This window comes from Strix aluco, chromosome 3, assembly GCF_031877795.1.
Source record: "Strix aluco isolate bStrAlu1 chromosome 3, bStrAlu1.hap1, whole genome shotgun sequence".
NCBI classification, from domain to species: domain Eukaryota; kingdom Metazoa; phylum Chordata; class Aves; order Strigiformes; family Strigidae; genus Strix; species Strix aluco.
The window spans coordinates 91,257,768-91,275,765 of NC_133933.1; the positions used below are offsets into that span (position 1 = coordinate 91,257,768).

General features: G+C 43.8%; 1 protein-coding gene and 1 long non-coding RNA gene across 6 annotated transcripts in view; one reads left to right on the forward strand and one right to left on the reverse strand.

Moving 5' to 3' along the window:
• Positions 1–740: 740 nt before the first annotated feature.
• Positions 741–5,013, forward strand: LOC141921240 (uncharacterized). Its single transcript, XR_012622592.1, has 3 exons — positions 741–1,410; positions 2,418–2,534; positions 4,873–5,013. It is a non-coding gene; the product is annotated as an uncharacterized LOC141921240 (long non-coding RNA).
• ANKRD6 (ankyrin repeat domain 6) overlaps positions 1,967–17,998 on the reverse strand; it is a 114,485-nt gene continuing 98,453 nt past the window's right edge. For 2 of the 5 annotated variants that reach the window (XM_074819559.1, XM_074819557.1), the window contains 11 exons: positions 15,055–15,153; positions 13,907–14,005; positions 12,155–12,253; positions 11,826–11,903; positions 11,353–11,457; positions 10,964–11,101; positions 10,428–10,604; positions 8,262–8,414; positions 7,586–7,699; positions 5,491–5,833; positions 1,967–4,259 (listed from right to left, as the gene is read on the reverse strand). In XM_074819559.1, the coding sequence (XP_074675660.1) occupies positions 3,685–4,259; positions 5,491–5,833; positions 7,586–7,699; positions 8,262–8,414; positions 10,428–10,604; positions 10,964–11,101; positions 11,353–11,457; positions 11,826–11,903; positions 12,155–12,253; positions 13,907–14,005; positions 15,055–15,153 (1,980 nt within the window). In that variant the 3' untranslated portion in view covers positions 1,967–3,684. Of the gene's footprint in view, positions 4,260–5,490; positions 5,834–7,585; positions 7,700–8,261; positions 8,415–10,427; positions 10,605–10,963; positions 11,105–11,352; positions 11,458–11,825; positions 11,904–12,154; positions 12,254–13,906; positions 14,006–15,054; positions 15,154–17,998 lie in introns of all 5 variants that reach the window. The other 3 variants (XM_074819558.1, XM_074819556.1, XM_074819560.1) reach the window with 2 other exon arrangements.

A 17,998-nucleotide genomic window follows, 5' to 3' on the forward strand; every position in this document is an offset into this window, starting at 1 on the left:
TGAGGATTTTTACCAAAATTTGGGATTAAAAAAGCATTTGGGATAAACAAAGGGGCTCAAATACACACAAAACATTAAGAAAATGTTCTGTATGTAGATACTGATTTTCAGTTATAGCTGAATAAAACTTAAAAGGGGAGGTCTTTATATATGAGATATTTTAGCCCCAGAAACAATTACCAAGTTAACAGGGAGTACCTTCAAGTTAGTGTTTAAAAGTCAATAGGTAGAATTACAGACAGAAAATACTAACTTCAAATATTGTGGTCTGGTTTTCCAAATGTTGTATTACTCTACTTTTGTTAGCTTGCAACTGTTCTTACCTTCCTGTAAATTGCAGTATATCTTTTTTTTCCATATAGTTTAAAAATGCCCAGGTGAGTCTAGGGTTCTCTCAGCATAAATAGCCAGACAGCAGTAGATAGATACCTGACCATCCAGTAGCTGTGTGCAATTGAGGTTGTGGTTTCAAGAGGTGCAGGAACCTTTCCCTCTCCCCCTCTGCTCTCACAGTTCGCTTGGGGAGCCACCTCCCCTTGCCCAGCAGGCTTTCTGCGAGCTGGACGGCCTCACACAGCACGGCTGGTCGGTGTCCCCACTGGCACAAAGGACAGGACAGGACCATATTCCCCTTCCAGGCTACAGGAGGGAAGAAACCCCACTGTGGAGCGGCAGGTATGCTGGTTGCTGGAGCCAAACAAAGAGTCTTCAAAGCTACATACTGCAGCAAAGTTGCTTTGCAAAGAGCTGCTGCTTAATGAGAAAGAATGCCTTTCTTTTACTAATTCTTTTTCTGAAAGTCATTGTAGAATCCTTTCCTATATGATGTTTATTTATCTTTGCAGTAAAGGATGTGGTTCAGACAACCAGTGAGGCTGTTAAAGAGTTCAGGTTTGTAGTTAGAAACCGTTGAGCTTCTGATCAGTCAGTGAAAAATACATATGTCTAAATATTTTGTTAAAAATCTAGATGTTGTTAACATTTTCTGGTAGAATACATTGACAGAACATTAGTATGTTGGGGATTGGCTTTTCACGTTACCAGAAAACACTGTTTAGAAAGGAACTTTGACTAAACAAAGCCATAATCAGTGTTGGTTTTCTCACATGTAGCTTTCCCTTTCCCTCCAGCCAGTGGTTTGATTTCTGTTCCTTAATTAGGAGCCTTTCCCCTGCCTCCTCGTCGCAGGGCTTTCCGTGTGGAGCCTTGAATCCGCATTGCTCCCCTGACACCAGTTTGTACGTTTCTAGGTTGTGGCCACATAACCCAGGAATGGGTCTTGACAGGCAGGGCCCTGGACAGCTGTTGGCGTCATGAGTGCTGCTGCCTCTGATCACCACTGCTTTGTGGGCTTGTTGAGATAAAATTGCCTGCCAGAAGCTTTTAGGAATCCAAGTGTAGTCTGCTAGGGTAAGTAAATTTACTCCAAATAGTGGTATTTTGTAAAGAAGTCCTTCAACTCTAGTAGCTTTGAAGGAGGGAGGACATCAGAGGGGAGTAAAAAGGAATTAGCAGAAAATGCCTCCCTTTATTTTACAGTACACTTTGCTTCAAAAAACTTCTGAAAACAGTACTCTGCAGCCAAGTTACTGTCTTAAATTAGTGCTCCAATGGCTACCTTAGTAGTGCAGTCTGTATGTGAAGTTGGTAAGCTAAATCCAGAGTCTTTCCCTTTCCCTTGCACCTGTGCAAGCTCAAGGGTGTGTGTGATCAGCTGCACAGCTCAGCCCTGTGCCAGTCACTTCTGAAATGGTGGGTGCGCACATCAGCTAACAAATAGCAGTCACTCCCTGCAGCCTCCCTCGGACAGCTGGCACACCTGGTTTCCATCTTTTATAGCCACAAACACAAAAGCTTAGAAGTTGCAGTCCAATTTTCTGCTTCCCCTTTTGAGTCAAGTGAGGGCATTTTGTCCATTGTCTCTGGCTAGAAAACATTACACCACAGACTTCTGAGCAACGCAGACTTCTGAGCAACACTTACTTTAATTGCTTGGCAAAACATTCACTTTATCAAGGTGATACAAAACTTAAATAGCATGCTTCTGCATTCCTACAGTAGCTTAAACATAACTGTAAACATATGAAAGTGTCTATATTAGACTACAGAAGTCAGAGCAATAAAACTAGTAGTTCCATAACAGCAGATACACTTGTCTTGATAGTGCATTAATAGTAACTTTAAAAATATTGTTATATAATACAATTTTCTTTGCTTTATACATCTGCTAAGAAGACAGAAGCTTAATTACTAATTAGTCAATGGTGTCTTCAATACTGTGAAGTATTTTGTATTGATTTTAGGACTCCTCAGTACAGAAAAAAATCTCCTTGGCGTAACAGTACTATCCTGTGCTTGAATTGTTTTTCAACAATTGTTCTATCATGACCTGTTAAGTAGACTTACTTTTCTAACAGAATCTGATGGAGCCTTCTCAGAGGTATAAGGAGGAAACCCTAAAGGGATACAGATGCAACAAGTTCCAGTGCCTCTGGTTGATCTGGAATCTGTCAGCCTGGACAACCATGGCCATTGTAGGTTTTGATTTTATAAGAAAACACATCTGTAAAAAACTTTAAAATGTTGTTGAGCTCTACTTTGTGGGACTGTTGGTGAAAACAGTTCTAAGACCTGCAGACTCCCCAGGGCCTAGTCTCTTTTTTAAGAGATACAAGGGAAAAAACAGAGAGAGGAATCATTCAGAGGAACAAATGAAGACAGTCTGGACAAGGTGTCTGGGAGAAAATCCTGACTCTGCAAAAGAAGAAACATTTGAGTATGGGGAACCAAGCTTTTACTTCTTTAGATAAAGGATTTTTTCAAGCTTCTTCAGTAGTAGAGAATTCAGCCATTTGCTGCTTGAAGGAAAAAGATTTTATATAAAAATTATACCTAGCAAGTAGAGCCACCCATGTCCCAAACAAAACTTCTCAGTCAGATTACTAGAGTATGGCCCCAAAAGCCATGTAATCACCAAGAGCTTTGCAACCAGGACACCATTAAAAAAATGTAATTTAGCATTTGTTTTAATAATGTAAAACAGAAAAGCAAAGCGCCAACTGAAGCCTCTGTACCTAAGCGGATGACTCAGCTTAGCATCTCACTCCGTGGGAGCCTGACCTCTCCCAGCTGGAAGCCTGCTCCTGTCACCTACGCGGGCTTGTCATTTGAGTTGGTTCTGTAGCTTCTCTCCACTGACTAGAGAGAGGCCATGGGGAGTATCCAAAATAGCATCAGTAGCCCTTCATCACTGAGGAATTTGTCAAAAGCTCTCAAACATCCTGGATTTATTTCAGTATTGGTATCACCGTGTGTTTACATGTAGCATACAGTGGAACCCTCTGGCCACACATGACCTATGTGGAAATAAGGAAATTCCCTTTTCAGAAAGCAGTTTTGGTTTCTAATGCAGTTTGTTTTCAAGCAGCACCTGGAAATTGAGAGTGCAATATTTAACGGACACTTGGAAATAACAAAGAAAGGATCTAATCTGCAGCATTTCATTGTCATCAGTACAGTCTGCATATGAATCCTCCTCAGTTCTGGAGTTTCTACTCCGGAAAAAGAGCATTTTTTTTTTTTATGTATAACAGGCACTACAAATATATCTATCAACATTCCAGATTCCTGTACAGCAGGTTCCAAAATGAGTCCCGCTGCTTGTCTTCACCTGCTTGGTCGATGCTAGCTCTCTTTCTGCACCTTAGTCCTTAATTTGCTGAGTTCCTCTTCTAAGCTTTTAATATGCTCCTTGAGCGCAGCTTTGTCTTGCTGCGCCTTCTGATTAGCTTGGCACCGGGCTTCTTCTATCTTCCGCTCATACCACTTCTCCATCTGCGTGGAAACAGCCTCAAAGAAGTACTGTGTTATCTCCAGGGCCTGCGAGGTGTCTCTGAGTGGAGGGGCAGGCGGCTGTCCTGCAGGCAGGCCCGAGGGCTGCTGCTCCTGGCTCTGATGGGCCCCGGCATGGTGCGGAGCTTTGTGCCTTGACTGCCCGCTTTTGCTGGACTTCTTTGTCTGAGTTCCTTTGTCGATGAAGTAGCCGCTCTGTGGTTCAGTCTTTGCAGGTTCAGTCAAGGGCTGCAAAGCAGCTTGAACCTTAACGTGTCTTAATTTGGAGCCCAAAAGCTCAGAGGAGGGCAGGTCCTGCTGGAACCTGTGAAACGTGCTGGCACTAACAGCTTTGTCCTTTGGCCTGACGTCTTGGGCAGCGGCAGAAGAAGAAACTGGTCCACCAACGATTAACTGTTGCTCAGTACCTACAGAATAAAATATATACATATATATTTAGAAAAGCTCTGAGCATTTACTTTAGCATTCAGAAATCATCATCGTTCGACGAATGATGGGGTTTCCCATGTACCGTGCTGTGTGTACATTGTAGAGGATTATTCTAGTTCATTGCATCTTCACAGTCAGGTGATATAATAAAGAGTCATTAGAAGAGAAAAGCTGGCTGAGGCAGAGAGGCACTGCATTGCGGCTGTGGGACTACAGACTGACAACAATCAAAGGACTTCATCAGAAGATCATGTAACAGATCAGGCTAGATTCCCAAAGTAGTTTATGTCTGCTGCTATTTATGACCCCCCTGCTTCTACAAAACTTGAAGCCCCACTAATTTTGCAAAGGTAACACATTTTGATGTTCCTGAACTTTTCAATGCAGTATAGCTCACGCTACCACAAGCTCTCTTGTGTGGCCTTCTGCCTTTCTAGTCTGACGGGGTACCCATGTCCATGTCTGTTCTTTGCATAGTGTTTGGGGGGGGGCACATACAGTGTATTTTACAGCAGCCTGGGGTTTCGATAGCATTCTCCTTGGCTGTGGAGACCTGCTCATTCTGCCTGTCTCTTTTTTTTTTTTCCTCAGAAGCTTCCCTGGCCAAGCACAGAGAGGTGGCTTGAACCGTATCTTCAGGTGGCCTTGATCCCTGAGTGGGCTTCAATGTTCTCAGCTATTATTTTTCTTGTCAGATGAACTAATAATTAAACAGACTTTGGTTCAAGAAAAGAGGAAAAACTGAGAGTTTTATTCTATATCCTTGCAGTTTGAACATTAACCAGGGAAATGAGTATTTCAGGTTCATATCCCTGCACCCTGCCATTATAGGTTCCATACATCTGAAAAGCACTAAATACACTTTCTTCAGCAGACTTTGGATAATCTGCACACCTTCCTGGCAGACAACAGGGTGGGAGCAATTCTCACTCGGAAGCTGGAGAAATTTCAGAAAATAGAGTTATTCAGAGCATCAAAGGACTTGGCTTCAAAGGCACAGTGGCATGGAAGCACCATGAAGAGTCAGCAGAATTCCACCCAACCGTGTCTTAAAATACTCCCAGTGGCTGCCTTGAAGTATATTCTAATCCCAAGACATTAGGCAGATGGATGGGGGAAAGCACACTGCCATAATTAATATCTGTGGTATTAATACAAGTATCCCTCAGTTAATGAGCTAGCTTTTGAATGAATATGACATCTAAGTACCTGACAAGGTTGTACCCGACGCACCATCTTGTTGAATGCAAAAATGTTGCCCAAAGCTCTGTTCTGGCATCTGGACTCTGCTCCTTCCCCCATCTTCTGAGAGGCTGTTTGGGAGCGTGATATAGGAATGCTGGTGGGAGCCCTCTGACTGCAGCACGGGCTGGTTGGCTTTACAGTCCTTGGCACTGTGGGGGTTGTTCTCAGTATCCAGGGTCTCAGTGAGAGACTCACAAGTGGACAAAGTTGATTTTGGTCTTGATGACCTGGAATCACCAGAAAGCTTGAGCTCCAGATTCTGAATCTTCAACAGGCACCAAGTCTTCAGCTCATCGACCAAGGAAATCTATGAGAAAGAGACTGCAAATTAGATGATCCTATGATTAGAGCCTATGGTTCCTGGGCTGCTGAGGACGTGTGGCAGGGACAAAGAGAAGCAAGCTGGGTATCTGCGGGCTTAGACTCCCTGCACAGATGTGCATGCCGCAACTGGAAATAAAGGACTGCAAATCAGAAAAAGATGAAGAACTATGCATTAGCTAATGAAAGGCACCCTCTTTAGTCCAAGCTGCCACCACTTAGATTTGAATGTACTTCAAATGCAACTCTAAGTCCTCTGATCAGGGATGACTTGTTTAATCATACAGTCAATGGCACTTCCTAAGTGCAAGGAACATCTCATGTTGTCAAAGGTGCCATTTTTTAAGTGTGAAATTCAAATTAGATACTTCTGGGTCACAGCTTTACACCATTACCAACCTCTACTCCTCTGTTCATTTGGTGATAACGATGAGTCCCACGATAAATTACTTACAGCTTTCGAATTACAAAGGTGCTTAATAAGTGTCAGCTGCAGAGGCATTCGCCAGTGATCATTTAAAATATGAGTAGCTCTTTTACCCTCTTGTTCATATGACATCATGAATTTAGTTCCTGTGGCCCTCCTATGCACATGAACATTTAGCCATTGCATTTAGTAAAGCCCAACTCAGTTTTTCCAGTAGTTTCAATTAGACCCAACAGAACTTCCAGCTGATATCACTCAATGGTAATTTCAATTCCCCTATCGTATCACTCCAGTATCTCAGTTCTTAAATAGAGATTACAAGGAGATAGAGCACAAGCCGAGACATTCAGAAGCCAATATAATACTGATGTCTCTTGCTATGAAATAAAAACTAAAGCTGCCTTAGTTTGATAAGTACTTTTCTTTGGAGAAGAGTGTTTTGCAGATCTTAGACCGAAGTATCTTGATCAGTAGTTTATGCTAGGATTATCACAGCTGCCAGTCTTTTAACAAGGATTTGGAATGGTCTTACATGACATTTTACTAGCACAGCATGTATTTCTCAATTCTTAGAAGAATACCAATAATGAGAAAATTAATTGTATTTTAAGTTTAGCCATGTGAGTGGAGAAACACAAATTTCTGTTTTAATGGTGAGTTTTTGCAGAAGCTAGACAGGCAAGAGCTGGATCTCTACGGGAACAGTTTTTCTTGTAATGCTGGTTAAACAAGCATACAAAAAGAACTTGCCTATTGGCAGTAATACACAGCTTGGAGATGGTGCACTGTTGCCAAAGTCAGAAGGAAGAACTGCAGCCTTTTAATACATGGGGAAAAAAAAAAAAGATCGGACAGAGAAGAAGGGGAGAGACTCCCAGGGCACACAACCAAATGGATGAGAAGTAAAAGGAACACCACAAATCTCAGCCTTCATTACTATTTGCAGATGTTCCTGCAGATGTCCTTTAATGAAGCAAAAGCTGAAAGCATAACTGTTAAAAATTTAGCGGTAGGAATTTTTGGAAAGCACTATGTTAGAAAAAAGATATTTTGTTATAGATCCCACACTTTCAGACCCACCAAGTTAAATTATGGCAGTTGGACTGGATGCCACACTCCCCATTTCTAATGCAAAAGCTTTATAAATTTGGTTTAGAGATTAAGGTGGTGGATAGAAATAATTCAGTCTTTGAAGCTCTTCTGCCCGTTTCAACAGATGAGATAAATCTTCAATATTCTCTCTGCCTGCTGGAACAAAACTCTTGAGCTGATCCATCTGAGCTAACAGGGAGTAGCTGTTTCAAGCCCTACCTGCCGTTTCTCCCCCTCATTTTTTTCCAGCTCAGTGTGCTGTTGCAGGCGGTGAAGGCACTCTGTTCTCTCTGCGGACAGCCGCTCAGCCATAAGCTTGTCTAAAACACGGAGCTGTGGAAAAAACCCACAATTTAGCTGAGACGACCATGTTAAAAACCAAACAAAACCTCCATATGCGAACCTTATAAGTCAAAGTACAGTCTGTCTTTCAGTTTTCTTTTCTAGGAATGCTGCCAACTACAATTAGATGTAACTTGCAAAAAGGTTCAATCACAAAATTGTTGATGAATAACAATTACATTAAAAATAAAAAATAAAAAATAAAAAATAATTCAGAGAATCTTAAATCTCAGTGCAAACAGAATTCAGAAAGAATTCATACAATTATGAAGCGACCTTCTGTCTTTAAGTTTTCCTCTTAGGGCCTCAAGAACTTGAGATTTTTGTCTAATAAGTCACTTAACAAATTAAACGTGTTTTTCTCAAGACCCTAGTTTGCAACTTTAGATCCCTGTGGAATGTCACAGTTCCCTGGTCTTGAGTATTAGATTTCAGGTTTGTTTGTACAACACAAGAAGCAATAAACAAATCATGACAATGAAAATATTCATTAAGCTCAGGATATGTTTCTAATAGTCACGTGGACAAGCAGACCGCCAGGTCCTATTCTTACTTGATGTTGAGTTTTGCTTTCCATCTGGCCCAGCTTAACATTCATTTTATCCTGTACTGTCCCAAACTCAGCTTTTATCTCTTCCACCGTTGCCTCCAGCTGATTTTCCAGTTTATTTATCAGGGGCTCACAACGACATCCATTTATTGGTGCCTGAAAGGAATAACACATTTACTTGCTGCATTGCACTGCCTTCTTAGTGTACTTGGAACACTATCACAGCCTCCTTGAGTCAGTCTTGGGCTCTTCTGTACCATGTACTGTATCTCACCCTCCTGATAACATCTTACAGTAACTCAGAAAACAGGCTATTAGTTGGAAAAGCACAGGCTAGAAAAGGATTGATCTGATTTATATGGACACATGCTAACACTCAGCAGTATTGGATTTCGCTGGGGCTACAAGCAGCAATGAGCTCAAATCACATATGTTGTGGTACCGTGCACCGTATAAGGGGATACCACATTACAGGCCTGTACCCCATGTCTCAACACTGCAATTCTGAACTGTACAAAAAAGATTGGATTTTGTGGATGTGTGCAGGTTTTGTCTGCATTTGTTTTTTAACCGAATGCCAATAATGTGCCGCTTTTTTTTTGTACTGTATGGCAATGTCTCACTGCTCCTGCCTTCACTCTGCTGGCATTCAGCTGACCCTTATCTGCTGTGCACACCGCTGCCTTTCTTTGGCTTGCGTGACACCACCCCAAGGCTCCTCTGCAAGGGGAGCTGCACTGACCACGTTGAAATCTCTCAGGGAGATGGTCCCAAAAGGCTCCCTCATCACCTCTGCAGTCCACAGGCAGAAACTGGCTCCCTTCAGGGGGGTGAGTCAGGAGCCCAAAGCGGCTGCTCTGAATCTGGCTGCAGAGGAGCCTCCCTCTCTCCTTTGGCCCTGCAGTACTGTTTCACAACTTGGGGGTTATTCCCTTGGCAGGGGAATGTGGGTGGTTTGCGGAGCGCTAGAGAAAGCTTCAGAAATACGTGTGGTTACGAAATGCTGTTTGCTATTCAGGGCCTGAGGGCATCAAAGAAAGCAGACGAGCAAAAAGGAAGGGGAGAGAGGAGTGTCATGTATTTCAGGAAATACGATAGGGGAGTCTAGCTCTATTAAGCTAATCTTTGTGAATAGATTAGATTTGTGTACAAATCCTATCTGCCCTCTGCACCTTTCTTCCTGTTCCCCAGGTCCTTCCTACTGGCCATCCTCCAACCATCAGATCCTAGGGGCAGGGAGATGCTGCTTTTAACATACGACAGGTCCTCTATCCTTCCTGAATGCTAGTCTGCTAGATGTCTACTAGTAGGATAATCCCATAGTCCCCCTGTCTGGAAATTTCCCAAGCGTTCCACAGCAAGATGTTGGAAAATACAGCCAGTAAAAATTTGAAGTCTGACTTGAGTGATCTTCAGAATCTGCTGAATTTGCAAATTCAGCAGAAGCTAAGGAAATGAAAGGATTGACCTCCCAAAGGTACAGGAGGGCAATATTAAAACAACACTATAGATGTTTACAATGTCTACAGGGTAATTTGCTGACTGTTTTCATGCTTTTTTATAACTGGTAAATACTTGCATAGTAAAATGACTAAAATATCAGTCTCTAAACTGGAATAAATGCACATGAGCTGGTAACTCCAGATTTATTTGTGAACCAATTTCTGTACAGCTTCTGCCTCCAGTAATCCTAGAATCCCCAAAGGCATGTTGCAATAAACAGAAGGAACTGAAACAAAATGTATCAAGCATACTCAAGCTCTTGGTTTAGGTAGCAAGCTTCAGTGCTCACACACTGCTCTCATTTATTTTCCTTGGAAAAGCTCTTTGCATTTCCTGTCAGAAATCTTAATAGTTCAAAGTGTATCGTAAAAGTTTCAGTGTCATTTCCAATCACTGTTCATAACTTATCTCCAAAAAAGAAATACTTTGTAGCTCAAAACTAGTTAAGTATGTCGTCTTTAACGTGCACAAAACCAGCTTATTGTTTACCAGACTTCAGGCCAAAACGCAGCTGAAGCCCAAACAAGGAAAAGAAATACACAGTCATGATTTCATACCCCTTAGGGTGCAGTTAATCGAGCGTGTTTTCCATCAGTTAGCTAACTGTGCCCCAACTCCAAGCGCTGCTCCCTGCATCTCCCTCCACGAGGGCAGCGGCCGGCTCACCTGCATCACCTTCCCATCCTTCCCTCGGTAGAGCGTGTAGAGCTGGTAGGCTCGGACCTCGTGCGGAGGGGGCGGAGAGGAGCAGTGATGTCTACTTCTACGCTTAGGCACGTTTTGCTGGGGCCGAGGGAGTGTCTGCTGATCAGCCGGGGAGATGGGGTCCGAGAGTGCTGAAACCTGCATAAAACACACAGGAACGTTTTCCCTGTTTATGACCCCCCTGGTAAACTATTCCTGGTGGGTACGAGACAAATCCATTGTGACAATTACAGCAAAAACCTGATTAAAACACCAGTCCAGTGGCTGGCAACAACCTCAGTGTCTGTCAGCACAATAACCAGATTTGCACACAAATCTGGTTCGTGTGACCCTCAACAGCAGAATTTCCCCACCAGAAATCATTTTTGTCTGAAGACTATCTCCACCCCATGAGCACAGCAGGGCTGCTGCCCTCACTCACCAACACGCCGAAGGGGTACCTGTACCCCTCAGGTGGCTCAGCTACTCCTTCTCTGCTGTTTTAAATCTACCAATACCTTTTCCTTTGGCTTTTTCTTTTTGCTCTTCTTCCCTCTGGGATCTGGTGAGGTTGACCGAGGTTCACCCTTCAGATCGTTCTTCCTCTGCGGTGGCTGGTCACTGCTCGGCGTGTCATCAGCAGCTGAGACACTGCCCTGCTTGAAGCAAAGACAGGGAGTTCAGAGCAGTTGCAGAGATGGGGAAAAGGTGCCTTTTCTTCAATTTCCCAGTTTTAAGCTGCTCTGCACACATGAGTGGACAACTCTTTAGCAGCAAAGCATGACAGACTGCCTCAGACAGCTGCTGTGGTCATGCACAAGTGATGGCTCCAAACAGATTTAGTCCTGATGGGTTTTATTTACACTCCTTCCTCACAGGAGATGCAGCTGGTAACACCGGGCTGTACCTTGCTCTGTACCACTTCATCCCGTGGGACCGACTGAGCTCGCCTTTCCTCCTTCAGTCTCTCTCTCTTCTTCCTCAGGCTTCTTCCACGGTTAAAGCGTGAGACCTGAAGGCAGACCACACTGTTACTCAGTGATGTCACGTTCTGTCCTACCACAGAAGCCAAGTAATAGAGCAGACCTTTTTCACCTCTATCTAAAAGGCAATTGATAAAGGAGAGTGCACTGCCAGATGGACGCTGATGGGCCAAGCAATGTGGGTGTTTACAGCCATGAAAACACACCACCACAGAGAAAAATCAGGCCACTTTGCTGTACCCTGGAGGGGTGAGCGCAGCCTCCTGTGTCCTCAGGCTGGTTCCCAAGCCAAGCCCAGCCCTCCTCATGCAGAGGTGACAAGGAGGAGCTGGGCAGGGATTGTGCCTGGTCTCATACCAGAATACATACATCTAGGGGGGAGAGATTTGCAATGTACCTGTGATGCTTTAGTGAGGAGAAGTGCCACCTCAGGGTTATTGTGCTGTCTGGCAACCTCTAGAGGGGTCTGACCTGCCTGAGAAGAAAAAGACAATGGCACTTTCTTCAAAACACAAGCTACTAGAAATGTGGAATTTCTCCACCCAAGGTTAGCACATGCTCTGTGCACAAGAGTAAAGTGACTAACTGCTTTCATTTACCCAGATTTAACTGAACTCTAACATCCAAATATTTTCTACCAACACAAGAGTTGTTGGTAGAACAGTAGGTAGAAGAAGGGAGTCTGCATTAATACAGAATACCAAAGAAACTCCATGTCCTGCTTACGTTGTTGACAACGGATGCATCAGCCCCTGCCTCCAGCAACAGCTTAACCACCTTCCTGTGATTTAGAGCAGCAGCTACATGGAGCGCAGTATCCCCTGCCTGCAAGTTAAAAAGCAGAAAACAACCGTGTAACACAAGTCCTTGGGTCTCACCCTGCAGAAATCACACCTTCCTAAAAGATGCTCAGAGGTCAAAAGTTCTACACTTACTGATGCAACAACTAAGCTTAAATAAGGCCTGGTCAATAAAAAAAGCAGAGTTAGGAGGAAGGGGACAGGAGGGGGCAAGGAGCTTCTTCAGAGCAAGGACCTACTTCAACCTGGTTTTGAGAAATGCAGCAGGGGCGCTGGTGATCTGGTTTAACTAAACCAAGTGATACATGACGCAGCTTGGAGACAGCCCAGCTCTACCGCCAGCAAACAGATACAACATCTGAGGGCAGAACCGGTTTTCCCACCACAACCTTCTCTCTGGTTTTTTTTTTTGCAGGTTTGATTATTTGGTGCACAGGTGGTCACATATCACATTACTCAAAAACAGTCAGATAAGTACCAACATCGAGATGGTTGGTGTTCTCTTCATGAGATTCCTCAAGAAAAAGAGTTTCTGAACCAAAGCCAGGAGGCGATTCGGGTCCAGCATTAACACACAGCCCTGCCCTTGTCTCGGTGCAGTGAGGTGAAGACAGCTGTGATCAGATTTGGGCACCAGTAACAGAGCCAGCAGCTGTTCAAGGCAGTCCAGACACGTGTATATCATGCCCTCCTGTCCCCTTTGCCTTTCATTTTGCCTTCAGAAAATTAGATCATCTCCTCGAGACTAGTGGAAATCTATTGCTTGTTGCTAACTTGGGTGAGGCATATTCATAAATAAAATCGTTATATGTGCAAATATGGAACAACTTTGGGTAGAGCTGGGGAATGAAGGAAAGGGGTGTCTTCTGGGCCAGGTTCACACCAGTTAATTTTAATATTCAGTAGGACAGTTTGCAAGTTAAAAAACTCATTTCCAAATAAAATTACATAGTAAATTTAACATGCTTAAACCCATTTTATTTGCTGTAATATCTCATATCTAAGAAACAAGATTAAACAGATCACAAAATATCTTTATGATCCTCAACTACACATAGAAAATTTCTCAGGAACATGAGACGATGTGGTTAAGCACCACATAACCTGTTTATTTAGCAGATTTAAAACATTTTAATGTACTAAATCCACTCCCTTCTACCACCCAATTAGACTATGGTATAAGTACAGCAATCAATTACTTCTCTACAGTTACTACGCTAGGATTAATCCTAGGTTAGACTGATCATTACTCTGAATTTAAAGCATACTTTTTCTTCACTTCTATGTTCTTTTAATTCCACCTACTGCAAAATGCAGAAAGAAAATTATTCCAGAGGAATTCACATTTTTGTAGCATCTGAATGTTAGTGAGTTGTGCTTCACAATATCTCTGTAATGGCCATGACCCTATGCTACTACCCCTGTCCCAAACCCCCTTTCTACAGCAACATACAACTGCAGAACCTCATAAATAGACAATGCTTTAAAGAAATGATGCAAATGCGATGGCAAAATAATAAACCACCGATATGCCATTACTTTAAGGCTACTCTTAAAAGCTCAGGCATTTGGTGGTACAGTGAAAGAGTGAAGCGGGATTACTTGGGTAGGAATCCCTCTTCCCAACAACTAGCCATATGCAAAGGGCACAGAGTCGCAATGAGGTTCATGCACTGACCTGGTTCTTTTCATGGACAGAACAGAAAGCACTGAGCAGCACCCTAACGATGGGCAAGTGATTATAACGAGCAGCCACATGCAGACAGGTATCTCCTGCCTGCAAACAGAAACAAAACTCTGAGCATGTAATTGCAGTAAGAAAGCTTGTGCTTGTCATGGTGTTCAGGGATGAAATAATCCTACTAAACCAAAAAAAAGCAGTAAATGCCACACACCACCACTGAACAGCAATGCTGTCTTCTCTGTGGTCCAAAATCTACTATCATGGGTGGGAAGGTTTAGCGAGAGCTGGGGTCAGGCAAGGCGGGGGGGTACAAATTCTTTAACCACTGATGGGAAATACTGGAATTATAAAATGCTGGTTTACTGCACTACAAAACCTGATTTACATTTTTGCATTAAATCTGTTCTTCTGAACTGCAAACCAATGTCATCTGGAAACTCAACCCGCTGTTGCACATATGAGGAGTGGAGGCCAGAGAAGCGTCCCCAGGAGGGGTGGCACATGCGCAGCTGGGACTGGGAGCTGGGAGCAGAGCCCCACGGGTTTCCATTTCTGTATGCCTCTGCCCACCTTGTTACTGAGCAAGGTCAAAAACATCTGGCTTCCTTTTGTAGATTTTTTTTTTTCCTTTGTCATGGCAGAATCATTATAAAATAGGAGGAAAGCTGTCTGAAATTGAGGTCACCTTGAATCTACCTCATTTGACAGACCAACACACAGTATATATTATCCGCTCAGTGGGGGCAGGTCTGAAGACTTTCACTGCTCTGGCATAAAACCCCTGTAATATTTCTGTCTTTTTGAGAGAGGAGCCCTTTTGCAGAATTGCATGACAGTGTGTGGGTCAGGACATCAGGACCCCGAAAAGCAGCAAAGGACCAGCTGCCTCAGTCTGTGTGACAGCAAAGCCCCCTTTGGCTCCTGCCATCCCAGCTCAAGAGATGCGTACAAGTAGTCCATCGCTCAGTCCTATCAAAAGCATTCCTGGACATGACGTACACAATGCTTTGTTAGTGGTTTTTTTCCAATAGCATTTATAATAAAAATCACAGCTTAAAGCTTTTCTGAGTATTTCTACAAGTTAAAGCAATATAGCTAAAACAAAGGCACACAAAAATGAACACGTTCTTTTCAAAACTCACATTATTTTTGAGGTCTGCTCGAGATCCTCCAAGTAACAAAACACGAGTACTCTGGGAATGGCTATTCTGGCAAGCCAGGTGAAGAGGTGTGTTACCTGCCTTAGAGAAATACAGGAAAATATAAAAGCCGTAGTTAGAAATTGGCCATAAACACTAAAAAAATAAAACCTCACAGGTCTTCCCACAAGAAGATCCACCCAGAGGTGGGAAACTGTTGCTGTTTTCTTCCCAAAGATATGAGATGAATGAACCTGGAGACTGAAATACCCTCTTCATCCTGGAAATGATTTATCTGGGATATCATAAAGGCAGAAATTGGACAGTCTAATGATATCTGCATTGCTCAAGTCTTGTTTGCAGGAAGCAAAGACTCTAGAAGCTGTCTGGTTCATTAATATCAAAACAGCACTATCAAGTATTTCATTTAAAGAAATGTAATTCTCGTGTTTCAGGTTTCACCCATGCACGTACACAAAGAAACACGCTGCCATGGCATGGCGCTCTGATCTCAAGCAAAGATGGCCACAAGCACTGCAGGGTGTTAGGCAGATGAGGGTCACAACGATTTCTGTTTATGATTGTTACACAAACCAGCTCCAAGTCTGGCTGGGTCTGTAGGTGCTCTCACAGGGCAGGGTGCAGATTTTAGGCTATCGGGAACCTTCAATGTTCAGAAAGCACGCCAGTCTCCAGCCAAGATGAGAAGGGAAAAAATAAGCCACCCAAGGAGAATCACATGCTAAGGTTCCTGAAAGAAGCAGACATGCAGTTTTTATGGACGGAAATCAAAGAAGAGTTTGCTTGTGTATTGTCTTTCTAACACTGTGAAGAATTTTATTGGTCTGACAAGTTTTTCTGGCAGCTTTTGTTGGCCTGAAAATGTTTAGAGTTTTGGCTCTTGGGAGCTAGAAATTAAATCAGCTCAGGAAAAAGATTTCCCATGCTTACTCGGCTGCCTGTTCACCTTGATTACATCCTTTAATTTGTCCCCCGTGATTTCAAGACACAGATCAAAGCTGCAGGGTTTGAATTACAAAAGGCCAACTCTTAGATGTGGTCTTAGGTCCATGTTACAGACTATTTCAGGCTTTGAATGTCATCTCTAAGCGGTGGCAGACATGAACATTTTCTTTCTCAGCTAAATTGCATTTAAATGGCATGTTTTTCCCCTCCTGGGTTTATCTCTGAAAAGCCTCTGCAATGTCTTTATCATTTGTTGTTTGGAAGGTCAGCCCTGGTGGGAAGGCAGAGAAGTCCTGTGCAGTAGGTGAAGGGCGAGGACCTCAATGCTGGGAGAAGTCATGATGGTGCTGGTGCCTGGGGTCACAGCTCACAGAGGAGGCTCATCCAGCTCCTCTCCCCCACGGTGGAAAACCTCTCACCAGCTTCTGTGAGGGGCAGAGTGGGTCTGAGTTGTACCGATCGGGGGGTCTTCACTGGTCTACTGAATCTTCACAGAAATGTACAGACTGATGGAGGACCTAAAAAGGCAGCTACAACTGATCTCATGGGATGATCTATCACAGCAGAAGAGTTTTTATTAAGCCAACTTGAATGAAAATAAACTGCACCTCCAGGGTGATTGCTGCACAGGAGAAATATGGCTACCCAAGTGGTCTACCCATGTGTTGTCCCACTCCTCAAATGTCTGCCTGACTTGCCTTTAAAATCCCAGGTGTCCTGTCTGGCCTCTTCATTTCACTTAATATAGAAGCCATCTTCAATTGCATTGCTCTTTTCTATACTGTGCTCAAGGTGCTGTGCTGCAAGAAGTTGTACCGGGTCTGGCTGAGCCGGAATTGGTTTTCCCCTGTAGCAGCCCTCATGGTGCTGTGTTTTATGTTGGGAGCTGGCAGGGTGTTGATAGCACACTGGTGTTGTGGCTACTGCTGAGTAGTGCTTACACAGCACCAAGGCTCTTTCTGACATTTCCCCCCCACAGTGGGACGGGGTGGGCAAGATCTTGGGAGGGGACACAACCAGGACAGCTGACCCGAACTGACCAAAGGGATGTTCCAGACCATATGACGTCTGCTCAGTATAAAGCTGGGAGAAAGGAGGAAGGGGGTGGGGTCACCCTTGGTCCTCCGAGGCAACCACTACGCGTATTGGAGCCCTGCTTCCTGAGAAGGCCCGACATCGCCTGTTCATGGGAAGTAGAGAATAAATCTGTTTTCTTTTTTTTGCTTCCGCGCGCGGACCTTTGCTTCGCTTTGCTTATATTAAAACTGCTGTTGTTTTACCCACAAGGGTTGTTTTGTTTTCCTATCTTATTTTCTTTCCCCTCTTTGCCCTGTTGAGAAAAAAAGGGGAAAGGGGGGGAAGTGATAGAGCGACTTGGTGGGTACCTGGCATTTAGCCAAGGTCAAACCCCAAGTTTCTGCCTCCTGTTTGAGTTCTGTTATTCCCTCTTCTGACCCCTTTGCTGAAGGACCCGCTTCTTCCTCTTCTTTCTTGTCCCTTTTTTTCTCAACAGGGCAAAGAGGGGAAAGAAAATAAGACAGGAAAACAAAACAACCCTTGTGGGTAAAACAAAAGCAGTTTTAATATAAGCAAAGTGAAGCAAAGGTCCGTGCACGGAAGCAAAAAAAAGAAAACAGATTTATTCTCTACTTCCCATGAACAGGCGATGTCGGGCCTTCTCAGGAAGCAGGGCTCCAAATCGCGTAGTGGTTGCCTCGGAGGACCAAGGGTGACCCCACCCCCTTCCTCCTTTCTCCCAGCTTTATACTGAGCAGACGTCATATGGTCTGGAATATCCCTTTGGTCAGTTCAGGTCAGCTGTCCTGGTTGTGTCCCCTCCCAAGATCTTGCCCACCCCGTCCCACTGTGGGGGGGGAAATGTCAGAAAGAGCCTTGGTGCTGTGTAAGCACTACTCAGCAGTAGCCACAACACCAGTGTGCTACCAACACCCTGCCAGCTCCCAACATAAAACACAGCACC